The sequence below is a fragment of the Mus caroli genome, unplaced genomic scaffold (assembly GCF_978045245.1).
Source record: "Mus caroli unplaced genomic scaffold, Mus_caroli_1 scaffold_20, whole genome shotgun sequence".
NCBI classification, from domain to species: Eukaryota; Metazoa; Chordata; class Mammalia; order Rodentia; family Muridae; genus Mus; species Mus caroli.
The window spans coordinates 17,562,907-17,580,806 of record NW_028227275.1 but is presented as its reverse complement, the minus strand read 5'-3'; the positions used below and the strand labels follow the sequence as shown (position 1 = coordinate 17,580,806).

The window sequence follows — 17,900 nt, the reverse complement described above, 5'->3', positions numbered from 1 at the left end:
CTAGCATTACAAGAAGGACCCAACATGCTTCCAGGGCAGGTATTTAGAGCCAGCTGTGGGAGGCCTGTGCCTTGCCACTGTGGCCCGTGAGGTCTTTGGGACAGGTTTTGTCTTCCCTAGAACAGGTTCAGATAAAATAAGAAGAATTTTTACTCAGTTGTGCCTTTTTCTCTAAACTCTGTTATTGGGAAGCAGACAGGGGACAGATGTAAGGGAAGTGGGCTGCGTGGCACAGTGTGGGACCAGAGTGTGCACCACCTAGAGTACCCATGCTTGTCACTCTGGGTGCTACCTGTCCCAGCATTTGCCAGTTCCTGTTTGGCCAGAGGAATCAGAAATCCGTATTTTATATGAAATGTTCCCATTTGGAGATTTACATTTTTAAAGACCATTGCAGGTCACACAAACAAACATGGATGTAGTAGCTGCATGGTGCCAGAGTGGGACCCATCCTAGCCAGGCACCAGACCGGCCATCTTTGGTTTATATAATGCTGTTTCTCCAGGTTATAGCACAGCTGCTGCTCAGGCCACAGCCTCCCCCCCCCCTTTTTTTTTTAAGATCTAGATGCATTCAGTTTGTCTTGTTTGCATTCAAGGACACTCTACTCTTAGTACTGTATTTACAAACTATGCTTTTTTTTTTTTTTTAAAGATTTATTTATTTATTATATATAAGTACACTGTAGCTGTCTTCGGACACTCCAGAAGAGGGAGTCAGATCTTGTTGCAGATGGTTGTGAGCCACCATGTGGTTGCTGGGATTTGAACTCTGGACCTTCAGAAGAGCAGTCGGGTGCTCTTACCCACTGAGCCATCTCTCCAGCCCCAAACTATGCTTTAAGATTTATGTTACAGCTGGGTGTGTTGGAGGCAAGTGTGGTCTACAATAGAGTTCCAAAATAGCCAGGGCTACATAGACCCTGTCTCAAAAACCAAACCAAACCAAACCAAACCAAACCCCAAACAACAAAAGATTTACATTGCAGGTGACCAATTTTGTCTTTCTGCTCACTTTTTTTTTTTTTTTAACTTTAGTTTCAAAGGTCTTTTGCTCTTGTCCCCACATTCAACAGCCCACGTGGCTTCTCCTCCTGTAGACCAAGGAAGGGAAGGTGCTGGAAGAGTCGGTCAGCCCTTGGCCCCGGTGTCCTTAAGCTTCATTTGCTGGCCACAGCTGGTTTCTTAGGATGCCTGAGTGGAGAGATAAGAAGGATAAAGTGGGATGGAGACTTCAGCCGACAGCCCAGGTCCACTCTGAAACTAACAGTTCTCTCTCCACTCGCCCTAGGGACCTTCGGCAGGGACAGGGAGGTGTCCGGCCAGCCCACGGCAGCTGGCTCCGCCTTTCCTTTGTCTACAACCACTATCTCTTCTTTGCTTGTACCCTGGTGGTGCTTCTGGCCATCGTCCTGTACCTTCTGCGCATCCACAGAATTCACCGCAGACAAACCCGAGCCTCGGCTCCTCTGGACCTGCTGTGGATCGAGCAAGTGGTGCCGATGATTGGGGTCCAGGTGGGGCCGTGAGGCTGGAGCGGAAGTGGAGAACTTCCAGCGCCTTCGGATTGCTGCTGCTTACAGAATTCCTCCACTTTCTCGAACTGGCCTCCGATGCTGCTTCGGCCTGCGAATTTCTACTTTTTTCACTTTGATTTCTTTTTGGTGCCCAGGACGGGACCTCTTCTCAGAAGTCGCAATTTAACTTCGAGGAACTAAATGTCGAGAGGCTGGTGCTAAGCTTAGCCCAAATGAAGCATGCTTCTCCTCTATCTCAGAAATTTGATCTGTTTCTGGGATGTAGCATTCCCCCCCTCCCCCCCCCTTGCTGAAGCAAGTTTTTGATTGGGCAACCGGAGGCATGGTTGAAATCAGCTTGGATTGACTGCTACAAAGCCAGAGACATTCCAGCAAGTGCAGTTGCCCCTGTTTTCTCTGTAACAGAGAGATCCTTATGTGGAGATCCACAGCCTTGAATAGGGACCTAAGATCTCTGAGGTTCAGTGGACCAGATTTCAAGGCAACCAAAATGATACAACTTCCTTGCTTACTTGACAAGCCATTGTGGGTGTGCTCGGAGATCTCCCCCCCACCCCCAGCAGTGTTTCTGATTTTGTTATATAGATCTGAGAGGTTAGAGCGCCTTTGAAATGAATGACTTATTGAAGATCTAACAGTATTTTATCTGATACTTGGTCTGACCAGTATAGAAAACATTTCCATGTCTATGTGCCTCACAAGGCTGCTTGGGCATTAATACTGTCTTTTGAGCCTTAAATGTGCTTATAGATTGGAGAAACCGTGATAGGAACAGGACCTAGGTTTGCCTGTTTCAGTTACGGCCTCACAGGCATATAGCGTGCAGAAGATTCAAAGTGACTTCCCTCATTTCACCGCTAAGATCTTATATATTTTTTGGGAAGGAATGTACTTGTTTTGTTTATAAATTATGTTTTGTTTTAAGAAAGATTAGCATCAGGAGAGTGGGCAAAGGCAATAAAATCCAAGCTTTTGATTTTTGTTTTTGTTTGTTTTTTTTGTTTTTTTTTGAGACAGGGTCTCTGTAGCTCTGGCTGTTCTGGAGGAATTTGTTCTATAGACCAGGCTGGCCTTGAACTCAAACTCACAGAGACCTGCATCTTCCTCCCGATCACTGGGATTAAAGGCATGAGCCAGCATGCCTGGCTTAAAGTCAAAGATTTTACTTTTTTTTTTTTTTTTGAGATGCTCAAAAGACAGCAAATTCTAAACTTTGGCATAACTAAACAAGTCTGCCATGGAGCAACCTGGCCACTTTCTGGATGTCTGTCACAAATAGCTCTCCCACTAACGGGGAGAGGAAAGCCATATTCCCGAAGTTCTCACCTACTGCCTCTCAGAAGGGCTTCTCTGTAGCCAGCCTTTCATACTGTTGTCCTCCATCATCAGCTCCTCCCTGCCCCCACGGATCCCCTTTTATTTTCTGGACAAAACCACGAGGGCGCACCTGGGATTGTTCCCAGGGTCTAAGCAGGAGTTTGATTTTTTCTTTTGGGGAGTGGGGCAGGCCTCCTGAGCCCAGTTTTCTAGGTAGCCTTGAAGCCCTGATCTCCCTGCCTCTGTCTCTTTGCTTCAAGGGGAGCATCACCAACCTGGCTCATTTTCTTTTCATTTTGCCAAAGCCTTTTATTTCTAGTGTTGGAATACAGAAGGAAAAAAAAAGAGTCTAAAGGAATAAAAATGAATTTCTTTGATAATAAATTCCTCCTGGGAACAGAAGGAAATGAAATGATTTATAAAATAGAGAAAAAAAGTCAAGATGGTCTTAGAGATAAGCCAACGTGAGGATGAGTGTGTTGACTTAGCAGTTAGGCAAGGCCGCAATTATCATCATCTCCTCCCTCTTCCTCCCCCTCCTCCCTCTCTCTCCTCGCCCCCTCTCTCTTCTCCTTTCCCTTTCCTCCCCTTCCCTCTTCCTCTCTTTCCTTCTCCTCCTCCCCTTCCTCCTTTTCTTCCTCTTCTTCCCCCCTCCCTCCTCTCCCCCTCCTCTTTTTTTTTTTTTTTTGAGGCAGGATGGGTGTCACTAAGTAACTCAGGCTGGCCTGGTTCTCAGTGGTCCTCCTGCCTCAGCCTCCTGAGTGCTGTGATTAAAGATGTGTGCCACCATGCGTGCACATTAGATATGTGCACACCTAGCAAAGAATTCTTTCATGTCATCTACTTTTCATTAGGACTGTGAGGTTGACATTGACATTTTATGACTTCTCAGTTGTCTCCATTCTCCATCTTTCTAATTTTTATGTCCTGTGATTGAGCCTCTGCTTTTTTTTTTTTTTTTTTTTTTAATGTTGTTTTAAAATGCTCTTACTAGCCATTTGCTTCCTCAGGGAACATTTAGCTCCATCTTGGTTTCTATATAGCTGTCTTGGTGTGATGAGAGATCTAGTCAGAAGTCCCTGGGCAGGTTAACAGTGGCCATGTTCATGGGCTCCAACTGAGGCTGGAGGAGGGAGGTGGTAATCGCCTGGTTGTGAAGCTCTCATTACTGATCTTCCTCTTTGTCCTGATGCTACTAGAAGCTTCCATCTGTCAAGCACTTATTTGTATCCCTCTTAATGTTGTGTTCTTTACTATATATCATTTAATCATTACGGCAGCCTTTCGGATTGATACCCCCTACATTCTTTTTATAGTTTGAAAAAAAAAATCTCAGGATACCTATCTTTACCATTTCTCAATATAAATATATTTCTTAATTTATTTTAATTAGTCTTTGAGTTTCTGTTTGGTGCATTGTATCCTGTTTATTGCTTTCGTATTATGGGGTCCAGACTTACCTTCCTTACCATAAGGCTTCCCGGAGTTCCATAGGTTAAGAACAAGAAGGGACACTCTGTTATATGGAGCTGAGGACATTGCTCTCAACTCACCCCTGAGGGTAGACTTCAAGTGGGATCTCATTAGCCAAGTTTTCGCTGCATCTGTTTTAGTATTTAAAATACTTCTGGTTTTATGTTTAAGCAATTAGCTTAACTTTGCACATTTTTTTTTCTTACCCACAACATTCCAATAACTGCAATCTGAATGAAGGTACAAATGCCTAATAGAGATATCTACCTCATTATGGAATAGGTGGCGATTCTTGGCAAGTTTCCAGACTGGGATTTGTATGTGACTTCATTTTAGCTGGACTAGGAATTAAGTAGGAATAGCGTGGCTGTTTCAGAGTCTCTTAAATCGGTCTCTTAGTTTATGTTTTACCCTCAGTCTTTGCTGTGGGGATGGTAGACTTCTGCCAAACTCGTGAAGATTTTGCTGGCATTATAAAAATTAGTACGTTCAAAAATGAGGACTAAAAACCAAGTTTTGGCACCTTTGACTAGCAATACAGAATAACAAATATTTTTGTAAACCATGATTGCAAAACAATGATTGAAATCAAATACTTTTAGGTAATGGTCTGTATGGTGGGTGGCTCTGTCCTTGGCCTCCACCCTCCTCCTAACTTGGATGTGATCTAACTGGAAAAGCTGCTGTACCCTGCATGGGTTCCTGTCCATTCCAGGCTTTCTGTTTTGGTGGGAGGCTTGTTAAGTTCTATGTTAAGCCAGCTTTGTCTTGTTCTATATCCCCATCGGCTGTCATTGAAGGGTTTCATATCTCCCCTTGGCCTAGTAATTCATTATTTTTGTTTGTTAATACTATCATTAGAAGGACAGAGGAGAACCACACACCAGCAGACCATTTTCATTTCTGGAAATCGGAGCAATAAAAAGACTCTTTTTTATATTGTAAAATGGAGTTATTGCTCATGCTATAAGGGCTTCCAGTTTTTCAAATATGAATCAGGTCATTGCTTCTATGGCATAAAAACTTGAGTTGAAAATGTTCTGAGTCATAGGATGTTTAACCGTGCCTGCATGTCAGACAAGCTTGACGATGTGTCTATTCCTGAGCCTCTCTTTAAAGCAGGACAATTACTAATAGACCCCTGACTCCCACCCCCACCCCCAGGCTGCTAGTCCGTTTACTATAACCAAACACTTGAGATGATTTATACAGAGAACGGGCTGTTCTGGTTCACAGCTGTAGATGGTCAACTCAGTCAAGTATCCCTTTGCTCTGAGCCCGAAATGAAGTGGATGTTGCAGCAGGCATGTGAGGCATAGATTAGCTCATGACCAGGATGCAAGAAAGGATGGAGTTGGGAGTCTCGCTCATCCTCCAATGATGTAAAGACCTTCTAGGAAGCTTGGCCACGAGGGTCCCACCATTCCCAATAATGCCACCATGAGGACCAAGCCTTTAACAGATGGGCCCTTGGAGGACATTCTAAATCTGAGCTACCGCAGTTTGAAGGCGGTCCTGGTGAGTCCAGCCCTGATTTTGGCTCTGCCCCTTTACTCAAGCCCACCTCTGCCAGCAGGGATCCCGAGCCCTCCAAACGGTCAGATTTCTGTTCAAGTTCTCCTTCCACACTGTTCCGTTTAGTTGAAGCTGAAGTATACACTACATCTCCTCCAGAATTTCTACCTTTAGCATGGTCTCTGCAGTGGCCACGGCTCCTTCCACTGTGACCCATGACCTTAAGGACAAAGGCTTTGGGACCGCCCTGCTTCCGGTGGCTGAGGTGGCTCTTTTACATGCTTTACATTAAGAATTTTGTCAGCCAGGCGGTGGAAAAAAGAATTTTTTGTGGAATTCTTAAATTTCATGGAATAATTCTTAATATTCTGATAGATGTGGAGTTCTAGAAAATGTGCAGTGTCTTATGTGGCTCTGTGTGGCATATGCCCACATAGAACCCCCCATTCACCCCAAGACCAGGAGGGCTGCAGGTAAACTGCTATTCTAAACTCCTGATTATCAGAGCTGGTCTTTGCAACCAATTTCACTCCAGACAGTCACTGACTCTGCCGCAGGAAACCAGATCTCAGTGCAGGTTAAAGACGCAAACCTGAGCCAGTGAGACAGCTCAGCGGGTACAAAGCAATCGCCACACAAAGACAGAAGGAGAGAACCAACTCGCAGGAGTTGTCCCCTTTTCTCTGCATGCACGCGCATGTACAATGCATATCCCCTGTCATGTACATGCACACACAATAATAAGTAAATTCTTAGGAAGATTAAATGATGTCATAAGAATTAATGGCCTAATCAATCTCATAGGGCTGGTAAAAGAAAAACAAAAATCCTGCGTTAGCTGACTGAAAATACATGTTTTAATTACCTTTATAAATTAAAAACAATTGACAGAATTGTGGACAGACTGTTGAAAACATTAAAGGAAATTATTTAATCCTTTAAGTGTGCAATGGATTTTTCTGAAATAGACATTTGGGGCATAAATCAATAATTGTATTAGGGTGTATTTAGGGTGTGTGTGGTGTATATGTGTGTGTGTGTGGGTGTGTGTGTGTGTATACCATAAAGCAGTTAAACAGCTATATATTGGATCTGTTCCGAACATGCTTAACTGTAGTACAAACAAACAAACAAACAAACATAAACCTGCAGCAAAATATCTGAGACTTGAGCTGACTCCGGCTGCCATGTGCTTGGGGTGACTATAAACCGGTTCCTGGGGTCTCTGGCTGGACCCTCCTGCCCTGTGCTGATTGCTTCTAACTGAAGAGGGCGGATTTGGAGTTGGGAAGCAGAGGATGTGCAAGCCGCCCTGGTCCCCTTCTTGGAAGGCTCCTGTCTACCCTGCTGACATAGGCCCAACAGGTTAAATGAGGCACGGTAGGTGCGGTAGCGATTCGGAGGGAATGGGAACAAGCTGGCAGAACTTAAACCCAGCCCAGTCCTGTTCAGAGCCTTGTGATCGCTTAGGTCTAGGATGAGCCTTGTTCTGAGGTTGAACCTCTTGTGCAATAACACAAGCCCAGCAGGGCCTGGGACTGGAGGAGTAAAACACATGTGTGTTTGTTTTTGCTAAGACTAGCTAAGAACAGTATCCCTTAGGATACACTGAGACTCACAGAATAATTATTAGAGTTAAAAAAAAATAACCTGATCATCTTGTTCAGAAATTGCAAATGTGCAGCCTCAGGTCAGACATGTTAAGCCTCCATCTATTTTTTAAAACTTGAAATTGTCAACATTTAATTTTAATAATATTCACTCCAGGGCTGGAGAGATGGCTTAGCTGTTAAAAGTGCCTGCTGCTCTTCCAGAGGACCTGTGTTTGGTTACTATCACCTGTATCAGGCATATTAAAATCACCTTTAAGTCCACCTCCAGGGACCCAGCACCTTCCCTGGCCTCCATGGGCACCCGTACACACATGGCATATATTAACACAAACACACATATGCATAAAAGAATACTCACTTCACAAACCTAGCTGCTTATCAAAACCAGAAAATATGACAACTCTAGACCTTGGTAACAAACTAACATGTAGTCAGTCACCAGCCAACTGGTCGAGTAACTCCACAGGGGCACGTGTTCCTGAATCTGTCACTGTCACCAGAAGCCTGACTAGTGGACAGGACATAGAAACCAAGATCTAAGAAGTCAGCCTGCCTCTTACAAAGCAGCAAACGGCAGATCCTTGTTTATGCAGCAGAGTTTTAAAGGAAACCTCTGGTATAAGCACACCTTAGTAATGTTCTTGGTCCAGTGCCCATCTCAGAACAGTTCTGAATGACTTGACCAATTTGGAAACCATGCGGCATGTCAATACCACCGTCTTAGAAAAGGCTAAGTTCTTGTGTTTGGTGATGAATTTCCCAGGCAGTTCCAGTCCTAGGAAATGGCCCTCTGAGAATTATTTAGGGACTCTTCGGAGTTCATTCATGAGCCAAAGGGCACCACTGAGCAGAGCCAAGGAGCCTGACTGGTGTGTGGCAGCCAGCGGAGTGGGGACGTACATAAGCAGAGTGCTAATGCCCAGGGCCACCTGTGGTAGAAGAAAGAAGAAAAGAAGTCATCTTGAAAGTGACTGCACACACCGCCACGTTGTCTCTCAGACATTACAAATGCATGTATCCCATGTCAGAAGCAAGCATCCATAAAATAAAGAAATCCAGGACGCAGTCAGTCATGGTGCAAGCAATCCTACTGCCTCAGTCTCCAGAGTGCTGGGATCATGAGCATGAGCTACCACACCCAGCTCCTGCTTCCTGTCCCCACAGGTCATCACTGCTACCATCCTATATGCCTCACTTTTCATGTCTGTGGGTATGGAGAGACAGTTTTCTGTTTTTGTTGTTTGTTTAAGGCAAAGTCTCACTGTGTAACCCTGGCTGGCCTAGAACGCACTATATAGACCAGGCTAGTCCTAAACTCACCTGCCTCTCCATCCCAAGTGCTGGGATACAGAGATAAATATAGTTCTATGTTGTTAAAAATACATTGTTCTGGGTTGGAGAGATGGCTCAGTGGTTAGAGCACTGGCTGCTCTTCCAGAGGTCCTGAGTTTAATTCCCATCAATCAAATGGTGGCTTACAACCATCTGTAGTGTGATCTGATGTCCTCTTCTGGAGTGTCAGCAACAAAGTACTCATATACATAAAGTAAATAAATAAATCCTAAAAACAAAAAACGTTGTCCTGTCCCTCGCTCTTTCTTAAACTGCTGTGCTGCATCTCGCAGCAGAGCCATCGGTGGTGGCTTTAATTTGTTTCCAGTTTTACCATCACAAGTCTGAGTTTCCTTACGCAAAGCTCTGAGTGCGTTAGTTTTTCTAAGACAACTGTCAGTTTTGGGGACCAAAGCTTTAGATCTCATATATCATACATAATATATATTATATTGTCTAATTGCCCTTTGAAGAAAGTTATTATAGGCTCATGGTCTCTCCAAGAATATCCAAACTTGTGCATTTTCCTAGACCCATGCTAATCCATCATCTCTGCCTGCTGCCTCACACCCGAGCTTCAGCTCTCCAGAGAGCTACAAGCACAAAGTGGGGGGTTAGTATTTTTTAGTTGCTCCTCTCTAATATTAAAAGGCTGTTGTGTTTATCAGCCATCTGTCACTCCTCTTGTGGCAATCATGTATTGCCACCCTTTATATCATTATTAATCTACTATTACCATTAGCTTTGTTTGGGACATGCCATTGGACCAAGCAGGGCTATGTACCTGTGCATATGCCAAAGCTAGCAGAGTCACTGCTGCCATCTTGGTTCTTCGAGGAAGGGGGATTCTCCGGGACAGGAAATAGAGCACTGTAATGGCAGTGACGGATGTGACTCCCTACAAGAGAGAAATAGATGGTCATTGTGCAGCTAGGATTTCTGTCACATTGACTCCCACTCAAGTCACACATCTCACACCAGCCAGAAACAACTTTCCTAGTCACGAGGAACGATACCCAGCCCAGCTGCTCTAAGTTAGCATCACCACCATCCCCTTCTGCTCCAACTGAGGTGGCACTGTCACCAGGGCACCACTGGGGTTTGTGTTTCCTACTTTGTACTTACTTCCCTTCCCTTGGGGGAGAGTCTTGCTTCTTAAATCAGACCTTGTATCCTTGGCTATAATTTCACATCTAACTGTACATTTTCTGCAAAGTTATTTTTATCTTTTGGGCATGGGTGTTTAGCCTGCATGCATGTCTGTGCGCTGTGTGCATGTGGTGCCTGCGGAGGCCACAGGAGCTGTTGAAGCCTCTGGAACTGGAGTGACTACCTTAAAGCAGGGCTGACCTCAGCACAGAAAGGGTTTAACTTGAGTGGGAGTGGCAGTGCTTCCAGCTGGTTTCATTTACACCAGAAGAAGGGTCTGGGTCTGGCAATAACGTTTCTCATCTCCATCTATGCCAGAGAGAATGTCTTCTATCATATTTCTATGTTTCAGAAGAAGCTATGGGGGGGAGACCCAATCCCAGTTTACTTATGCTAAAACACTGTGTAGGGGTGGGGACTGAAACGACCTTGAATATCAGCCCTAGCCCAAGGATATGGTCTTCTGTATGTCTCCCTGTCTACCGTCACACACTGGGCATGCCTCCATCTGATGGCATCCTACCCCTAGCTTAACACTCACTCTAGAGGTCCGGTTTCTGCTGGTCATGTTTTAAGAACGCTGTAGGAGAACTCTAGGGCTTCCTTTGCTCTCTATTGTATTACATGTATTGTATTGTATTACATTGTATTGTATTGTATTACATTGTATTACATTGTATTGTATTGTATTACATTGTATTGTATTGTATTACGTGTATTGCTAAATCTTAACTTCTTGTTCTGTTAAAGCTTCTCTCGGATCCACCAGTTATCATGGTCTCCCACTTACGCCTTGTGCCCTGTGACCCTACCCTGCCTTCTTTAACACTACTGCTTCATGGGGGTCTCCTGGGTACAGTTCATCATACTTAGGCTGCCAGGGCAGTCTTAATACGGCTCCCACACAATCAGTACCTATCAGCTTAAATAAATGGAACAGAATTAATAGGCACCCTTGGGGCTCTTCCATAGCTGTGTGCTCTGTTCTCTAATAACCACCCCTCTGCTGCACTGGCATTTGGGCACATGCAGGATTGAGGGGAGTCAGCACTATTGGCCTGAATAAGCAGTTACTGCCCTGAGGCCCGAGGCTGTCAGTGCCTCGCTGGCACTCCCGATACTTGGTGTGGGGTCCCCATGCCCAGCAGCACATAGCGCACACTCACCAGAAGCCGGTGATCAAACTGAACCATGGTAGGATTCTCAAAAACGTTCTTCAGAACAGGGGAGAAGGTCAGGAGGTCCTCTGGGATCCAAGATTCTCCCATTTTGGGGAAGGAGTTGTAAACGAGGCCAGCATCCAGCCCTGCCACAAAAGCCCCTGCGTGCCAAGACACACAGGAGTTATTAAAATGAAGACCAAGTATTAGCTCCAAACACAGAAAAATCTCCTGCCCAGAGCTAGACTGAGGAACAATTTGGAGGATAATAGAGAAACAGGCAAGTGGGAACAGAAAGAACGCACTCACAATGTTCTCAGTGGGAACGCACATCACAGTCCCTACAGGAACCCAGCAGCACCTGAATCCTTCTCTGCTCTGACCTCGAGACTCCAGCACGGTCTCTCTCTGCTGGAGACCAGAAATGCTGGAGATTTGCTGTTTGTTTCCACTCTGTGTCCTTCCTGTCCCTGACGATGCTCGGCTCTCTCGGAACCTGATTGACTCCTCGCTCCCTCAGTCCCTGCTCACACATCAGCACAAGAGGATCCCCTGATGCGACAGGAACCCGCACCCTCTACCTGATTCCTCTCCCTCAGGCTGCTTTACCTCCTCATGGCACCGAGTGATACTGATGCCCTTGCTGTGCACTATCTGTCTGTCTTCCCAAGGATTCGGGAAATATTTGTTGAAGGAGCAAAGAAAATACAAAAAAAAAAAAAAATCACAAACTTACAAACTGAACCCTGTCTAAGCACAAAAGGAAGGCAGGTCTGAATGAATGGATGATAGATCCACTATTATCAACAAAGTCAAAGAAATTTGAATCATTTTGTAAACATGATTTATAACATCAAAATTCAAACTCACCTTATACAGAAAAGAAGTGAAAAGCAGAGAATCGGGGTACCGTGGGCTGGTTTGATTAATGTCATTTTCATGGCTGAGTAGCACTTGCCAATAGAACTGTCTGTGGTAACTGAAGTGTTCTTAGTGGTTCCTGCAAACATTAGCCAGGAGCCTCCTGCCTCTGTCTAGGACTCAGTGAGGCTAGCATAACTGAATGAAAGCTAAGTGCTAGTTAACCTGAGTTTAAGTTAATCACACTAGATACATCTAGTCCTACACTAGACAATGCATTCCAAGGTGGGGAAGGGAGAGGTGAGAACACATTTAAGAACAAGAAGCCTAGGGCTGGGACGACGGTGGCTGCTGCTCTCCCAGAGCTCGCTTCCCAGCACCCATGCTGGGTGGCTCCCAAGCATATGTAACTCTGCTACAGGGCAATGCAATGCCCTCTCTGGTCTCTGCATACCTGCACACATGTGGCATACACTCACACAGACACACACATGTACACATAAGTAAATTAAAGCTCTTAGGAGGACAGGCCTACATGGGTCTGAGCTCCAATGAACTTGTCATCTTAGACCCTCACTGAGTACAGGCCGCCTGTGTGACCACTCTGGTGTAACGTGTAACAATAAAGCTTACACCACACAACTAACACGGTTGCGGCTACATGCCAGGCGCCGTTCTAAGCTCGTTATGTACATGACTTCCGGTCATCGTCTCTGTTTTTACACAGCTTGCAGCTCCCAGCTAAAGCCAGAAATTGATCTGAACTTAGGCAGTGTAGATTCAGTAAGTGCTCAATAGTATTGTTCAACGGAGTGGACAGCGGGGCAGGGGACAGTGAACAGACACTGGTGTGAAGGAGCGGAGCGTGACAGGAAAAGATGAGGAAGCAGCAGGAAGAAGAGAGTGTCAGGCAAGAAACGCCACTTCAAACTGGATGGAGATACTCTATATATGCTGGGCTGAGCCTACCTGAGAGAGCTGTGAGGAACACCAGGCCTGCTGTGCCACCAGCAAACCGTCTCAACCACAGGAGCTGCCGCGTTTCTGGTAACTGGAAAGGATAATCAGGTGAGCTGTTGGGTAGGAATTATGGAGGCACAACATCGGCCAAACCCAAACCCAGACAATTTGAGGTCAGATGGTGTCTGCTGACGAGGATAAGTACTCTCAGCAGACACTGCTCCAACACAGGGTAAGTAGTCCCATCACACACTGTTCCTACATAGGATAAGAATCCCCGGCAGACACTGTTCTAACAGGCTAAACACTTTCAGCAGACATTGTTCCAACACACATCTATTTCATTGTTGGATACTGAACTGTCCAAATGAGCTTGGACACTCCCAGATATCAAATAATTAAAATTTAAATAGCCCCCCAGTAGCTAGTACTTTCTGGGGTGGAGGACATGACTCGATATTGCTTAACTAGCCATATATCTCAAATTCTTTCTGTAATTGGTAGAATATAAACAAGTAAAAAGGGCAAAATTGATAAATGTTATCAGTAACCTGCCACAGTTCCATTCCAGGTTTGGGTGTGCGTGTGTGTCTGAGTGTGAGTGTGTGTGTGTGTGTGTGTATGTGTGTATGTGTGTGCACGCTAGTACTTAGGAAGGATGAAAGAGCACAGGGGTTGAAGAAGGATGGCTTATCAGGAAACAGCTATAGACACAAGCAGTTTATTTTATAAATTTCCCTTGGAAGTCAGAGGAAGAATCTTTCAGATGAAGAGTATTTACAATGAAAATGTTTCAAATTTGGCTCTGTTTTGAACATTTCCAGTCCTTACTGGGACTCAGGCCCCTAACTCTAAACATCTATTACACCTATTAAATGATTCTACTGAAAAAAATCTTATGTTACATCAAACTTTTTTTCCATGAACAGTTTATTCAGGTTGCCTCCTGATTTAATACTTACTTACGTATTACTTTTAAATTTAAGCATTTTAAATTATCATTATGTACATTGTGGCGTCTATTGCGCTCCTCATTCACCTTTACGTGGGGTCAGAGGACGGAATTCAGTTTTCAGACATGCTGAGCCATCGGGCCACCCACAATCATTATTTGTAAATATAAGAAAAAAGTGAAAGAGTTAAAAAAGAAAGAATGAAAATAGTGACCTAAACAACTGTGGTAACTTGAGACTTCTCATAGATGAAGGCCTCAAAACAATTGGAACTTGATTTTGAGTCACATAAAAACTGCTGAAAAACAAAACAAAACAAAAACCCAACATACAGAAAAGCACTTTTTAGACACAAATCACTATGGCTCAATACAGTGTTAGACTGAATGCCGTGTCCCCACTTAATACTGCACAATGGGGCAAAAGTTCAAACCCAGCTCTTGATCTAGTCTCTCTTATCTTGCCATTCACGATCCACTCTGGGAGCCAGGGCTAATGTGGTTGGGTCATGCCTGACGGTCAGCTCCCCTTGCCGTTTTCCTACAATTTGTGCTTTTACATTCCTCATTAGATAATGCTGACAAGGTATTCAGCCTCTATATTATCCAGCCACTTTCCTGGCTCTGTGTGTGTGTGTGTGTGTGTGTGTGTGTGTGTGTGTGTGTGTGTGATATTGATTTACTGATACACGTCAGAACTGGAATCAGAGCCTCACGAATACATGCTTTGTAACAGGCATTAAAGGGAGTCTGGTTTTGACTCACTAACTATGCATTAGAACCAGCTTTTCCACTGCCCTGCCATGTCAGCACCGGGCAGCCGTGGTGACCCTGATGCTTACCTTGTGCTGAGGCAGTAGCAGAGACAGGGAGGTCCACAGACTGGCACAGTAGAGAACCAGTGCTGACCCCAGGTGGGCTGCGAGGCGGTACTGACTGACCCGAGGGATGTCATAGGACTCTGGTTTTTCTTCCAATCCACTTTTCACCATATACCAACCCAACAGACCCTACAAGTCAAGTAGAAAGAGGCAAATCAAACAAGGTTTGACCTGTCAGGTTCTACTGAGAAACTAGATTATCAGAAAGAATGCCCTACCGACCCATTTTCTACACTCTCCCACGCAGCCAGTGTTCAGAATCGCTGTATTTACAGTATTAGTGCTTGGCCACTCTTTAGACTTACGTTTCGCTGAAGATAGGTCATGTATATAAGATCATACAGATGTTTATCTGCACCCAAAACTGTACAAATACTCAATAAAAGTTAACATGTAAATCAGTGAAACAGAATATTCTATGAAAACTAGATTGTATTTAGAAAAAACTTAAAAGTTTTGAAAGAACCTAGTGGGGAAACCCCCACTCAATTCCCGATTTGGCGTGCACCCAAGAATCACGAACAGTGGACCATCTTGATAAGCATGAGGTAGTTTAATGACGGAGCTCCGGGCGACACATATCTCCCGCAGGAGACAGTGGATTCAAACCCGAGGCTTGGAAGCTAGGGGTTTTTATAGAAAAGGGGTGGGGCTGGGGGAGGAACTGGCGAGGTTTCACATGATTGGTCCATTTAAACATTAGCAGCCTGTTAACATTTAACTTAGGTCAGAAGGGTGGGAGATAGGGAGGCACCAGGCCAGTCAGGCAAATCATTCTCTTTATCTCTCTTTATCTTTATGGCTAAGCAGCCTCAGGAATGTCTTTAAGGACGAAGGGCCTGCCTGGGCATGTCCTGGCCTGTTCTGCTATGTTCTCAGTCCCAGGTTTCAAAGCTCACAAACAACTCTTTGGGCTATTTGACATACATTACATGAATCACAGGTCTCAAGTTTTATTTCCTTTCAGTTTAACTGTTTAAAAACAATTACTGTTGAGATAGGTGGGTATAAGATAAACATAACTATCTGGGGGGAGGTCATACAAATGTGTAAGATTTTGCATGCAGATTGCTTTGCAAAAATATATTTCAACTCTCTAAGAAAAATGAAACTGGAAGCTAATTTGTGGAGGTGAAGAAATTTAAAGTTGAACTCCAAACTCACACAGTCCAAAGAGACTTCAGCTCTTCCTTCAGAAGGAAGGAAGAAGGGAGAGGGGGGGGGAGGGGGGAAGATCAGTAAGGAAAGCTCGTGTTTAAGCCCGATGTGGTGGCACCAGCTTGTGACCCCAGTGCTTGGGAAGTAGGAGCAGCAGCAGCAGCAGCAACTTGAGGTCATACTTGGCTGCACAGCAAGTTGGAGACCAGATTTGCCTGCATGAGACTGTTTCATAAATCCAAACCAAACCAGCCAACCAAAGAGTAACAACAAAATCCACCCCTGCCCAACAAAATGCAGGATTGTGCTTAGAAAGCTCACAGAATGCAATTCATAATTCTCTGCTTTAGCCAGCAAATTACCAAGCTACATCAATTCTAATCTTGTAAGACAAGACACAATCATGACACACTCTCAACCCCGCATGACCAGGTCAGAGGGTTGAGTCTCTTGTACTTCTTCAGGTAATTCTTTGTGGATACTTCCTTCCTCTTTCAAGACTCGCCTGGCTATCATAACTACCTCTCTTCTGCGGGGACACTGGAAAATGAAGGCGTATACTGAGCAAATTCTCTAGCCTCACTTGCCTCCTCACACAACCACTGACGGCTTAAATTTCTACCTTCATTTTATTTTATTAAACTTATTATTTTTATTCCACCTAACTTTGCTTAGTCACTAAAATATAATAAAAGTTAACATAACTTTTATTAATGTCTAATTCTCTTCTGCAGTTTCTATTGTCTTGTTAATTTCTTTTTAAAATGTTTATTCATATCTTATGTGCGTTGGTGTCTGCCTGCATGTATGTCTGTGTGAGGGTGTCCGATCCTTTACAACAGGAGCTACAGACAGTTGTGAGCTGCCATGTGGGTGCCTGGAGCTGAACCTCGGTCCTCTGGAAGAACAGCCAGTCTCTTAACCATCTCTCTCTCTCCAGCTTGTTAATCTCGTCTTTACTAGCTCGTCTCCTTAATTTAACTTCTGAGTTAAATTAACCGCCTCATTTCCTACAGGTCAAATGTTGATGTTTCTTTGATGCTATGACACCATCAGGACCTTTACATTTTGATCCAAATACTTGTAGGTGTCTTCTCTATTCCTTTTCTTGGCTCTTAGCTTGACTGTGGGAATCTTGCAAAGCTCTTTTCCTTAATAAAAGTCCAGCTTACATGCTTTTAAAATACCACGCATACTTGAACATCAGTTATATCTGTACCCAACCTTCATCCCACACACTGTTCTTTTGGAGTTTTCTAATTGACAATTTTGAAATTTTGATTTCTTTTTTAAAAAAACCACACAAATGTTATGTTTTTGTTTTAATCCCAGGCATGGGACGCGGGGCTACCTCACACTGTCCACAGCGGCTGACTAGGATTTACCTCGCGCTCTGCCGGGGTGTGATTTTGCCAGTGGCAGATAGTGTCTGTGATTGTGTGACATTTGGAATTCTGGAGACTTTTCAGAGGATCTATAAATGCTAGAGCCCTGAGAGGCAGGGATGTTGCTGGTTGCTGTTGGTCATGGTTTGTTACATAGTCATATGCAAAGAAGAAACAAGAAGAAGAAATCAGATAGCCTGATGGTCAAGGTCAAACTTGCCACAAGGAAGGTGCTGCCCCTAATCAGCAGGAAGTTGTATAATGATAATGTGGCTCCTTCCCTTTCTAACCTTCTTTCCTATCTAGTGTTAGGGGGTTGAAAGGGTAGAGAAGGGTGGCTTTCTAAAGCCACTCTCCAGTAGGGATTACTCTTTTCTTAGGTAAGTTAGAAAAATGGAAGAGAATACAGGAAGAGAACCATAATAGAGGCACAAACTCTACTTCTAGTAGCACAAGATAATGTTCACCCAACTAAAAGTGCTTGATAGATATGATCTCATTTAACGTCTATATTCCCAAGTGGTGCTATTAGTATCTCCCCCTGTAGAGAGAATATCTTGTATATTGTATGGATGCACCACCTGTCAACTGAAAAACCTATGGCCTA

General features: G+C 44.3%; 2 protein-coding genes across 2 annotated transcripts in view; one reads left to right on the top strand and one right to left on the bottom strand.

Annotated features, from left to right (window-relative positions):
- Entpd7 (ectonucleoside triphosphate diphosphohydrolase 7) overlaps positions 1-6,528 on the top strand; it is a 44,533-nt gene extending 38,005 nt beyond the window's left edge. The window contains exon 13 of the mRNA XM_021151868.2: positions 1,291-6,528. Coding sequence (XP_021007527.1) covers positions 1,291-1,528 — 238 coding nt within the window. The 3' untranslated portion in view covers positions 1,529-6,528. The remainder of the gene's footprint in view (positions 1-1,290) is intronic.
- Positions 6,529-6,676: 148 nt separating this feature from the next.
- Cox15 (cytochrome c oxidase assembly factor COX15) overlaps positions 6,677-17,900 on the bottom strand; it is a 17,659-nt gene continuing 6,435 nt past the window's right edge. Inside the window, exons 5-9 of the mRNA XM_021151618.2 lie at positions 14,712-14,879; positions 12,927-13,008; positions 11,103-11,257; positions 9,572-9,685; positions 6,677-8,384 (exon numbers count right to left, since the gene is read on the bottom strand). Coding sequence (XP_021007277.1) covers positions 8,253-8,384; positions 9,572-9,685; positions 11,103-11,257; positions 12,927-13,008; positions 14,712-14,879 — 651 coding nt within the window. The 3' untranslated portion in view covers positions 6,677-8,252. The remainder of the gene's footprint in view (positions 8,385-9,571; positions 9,686-11,102; positions 11,258-12,926; positions 13,009-14,711; positions 14,880-17,900) is intronic.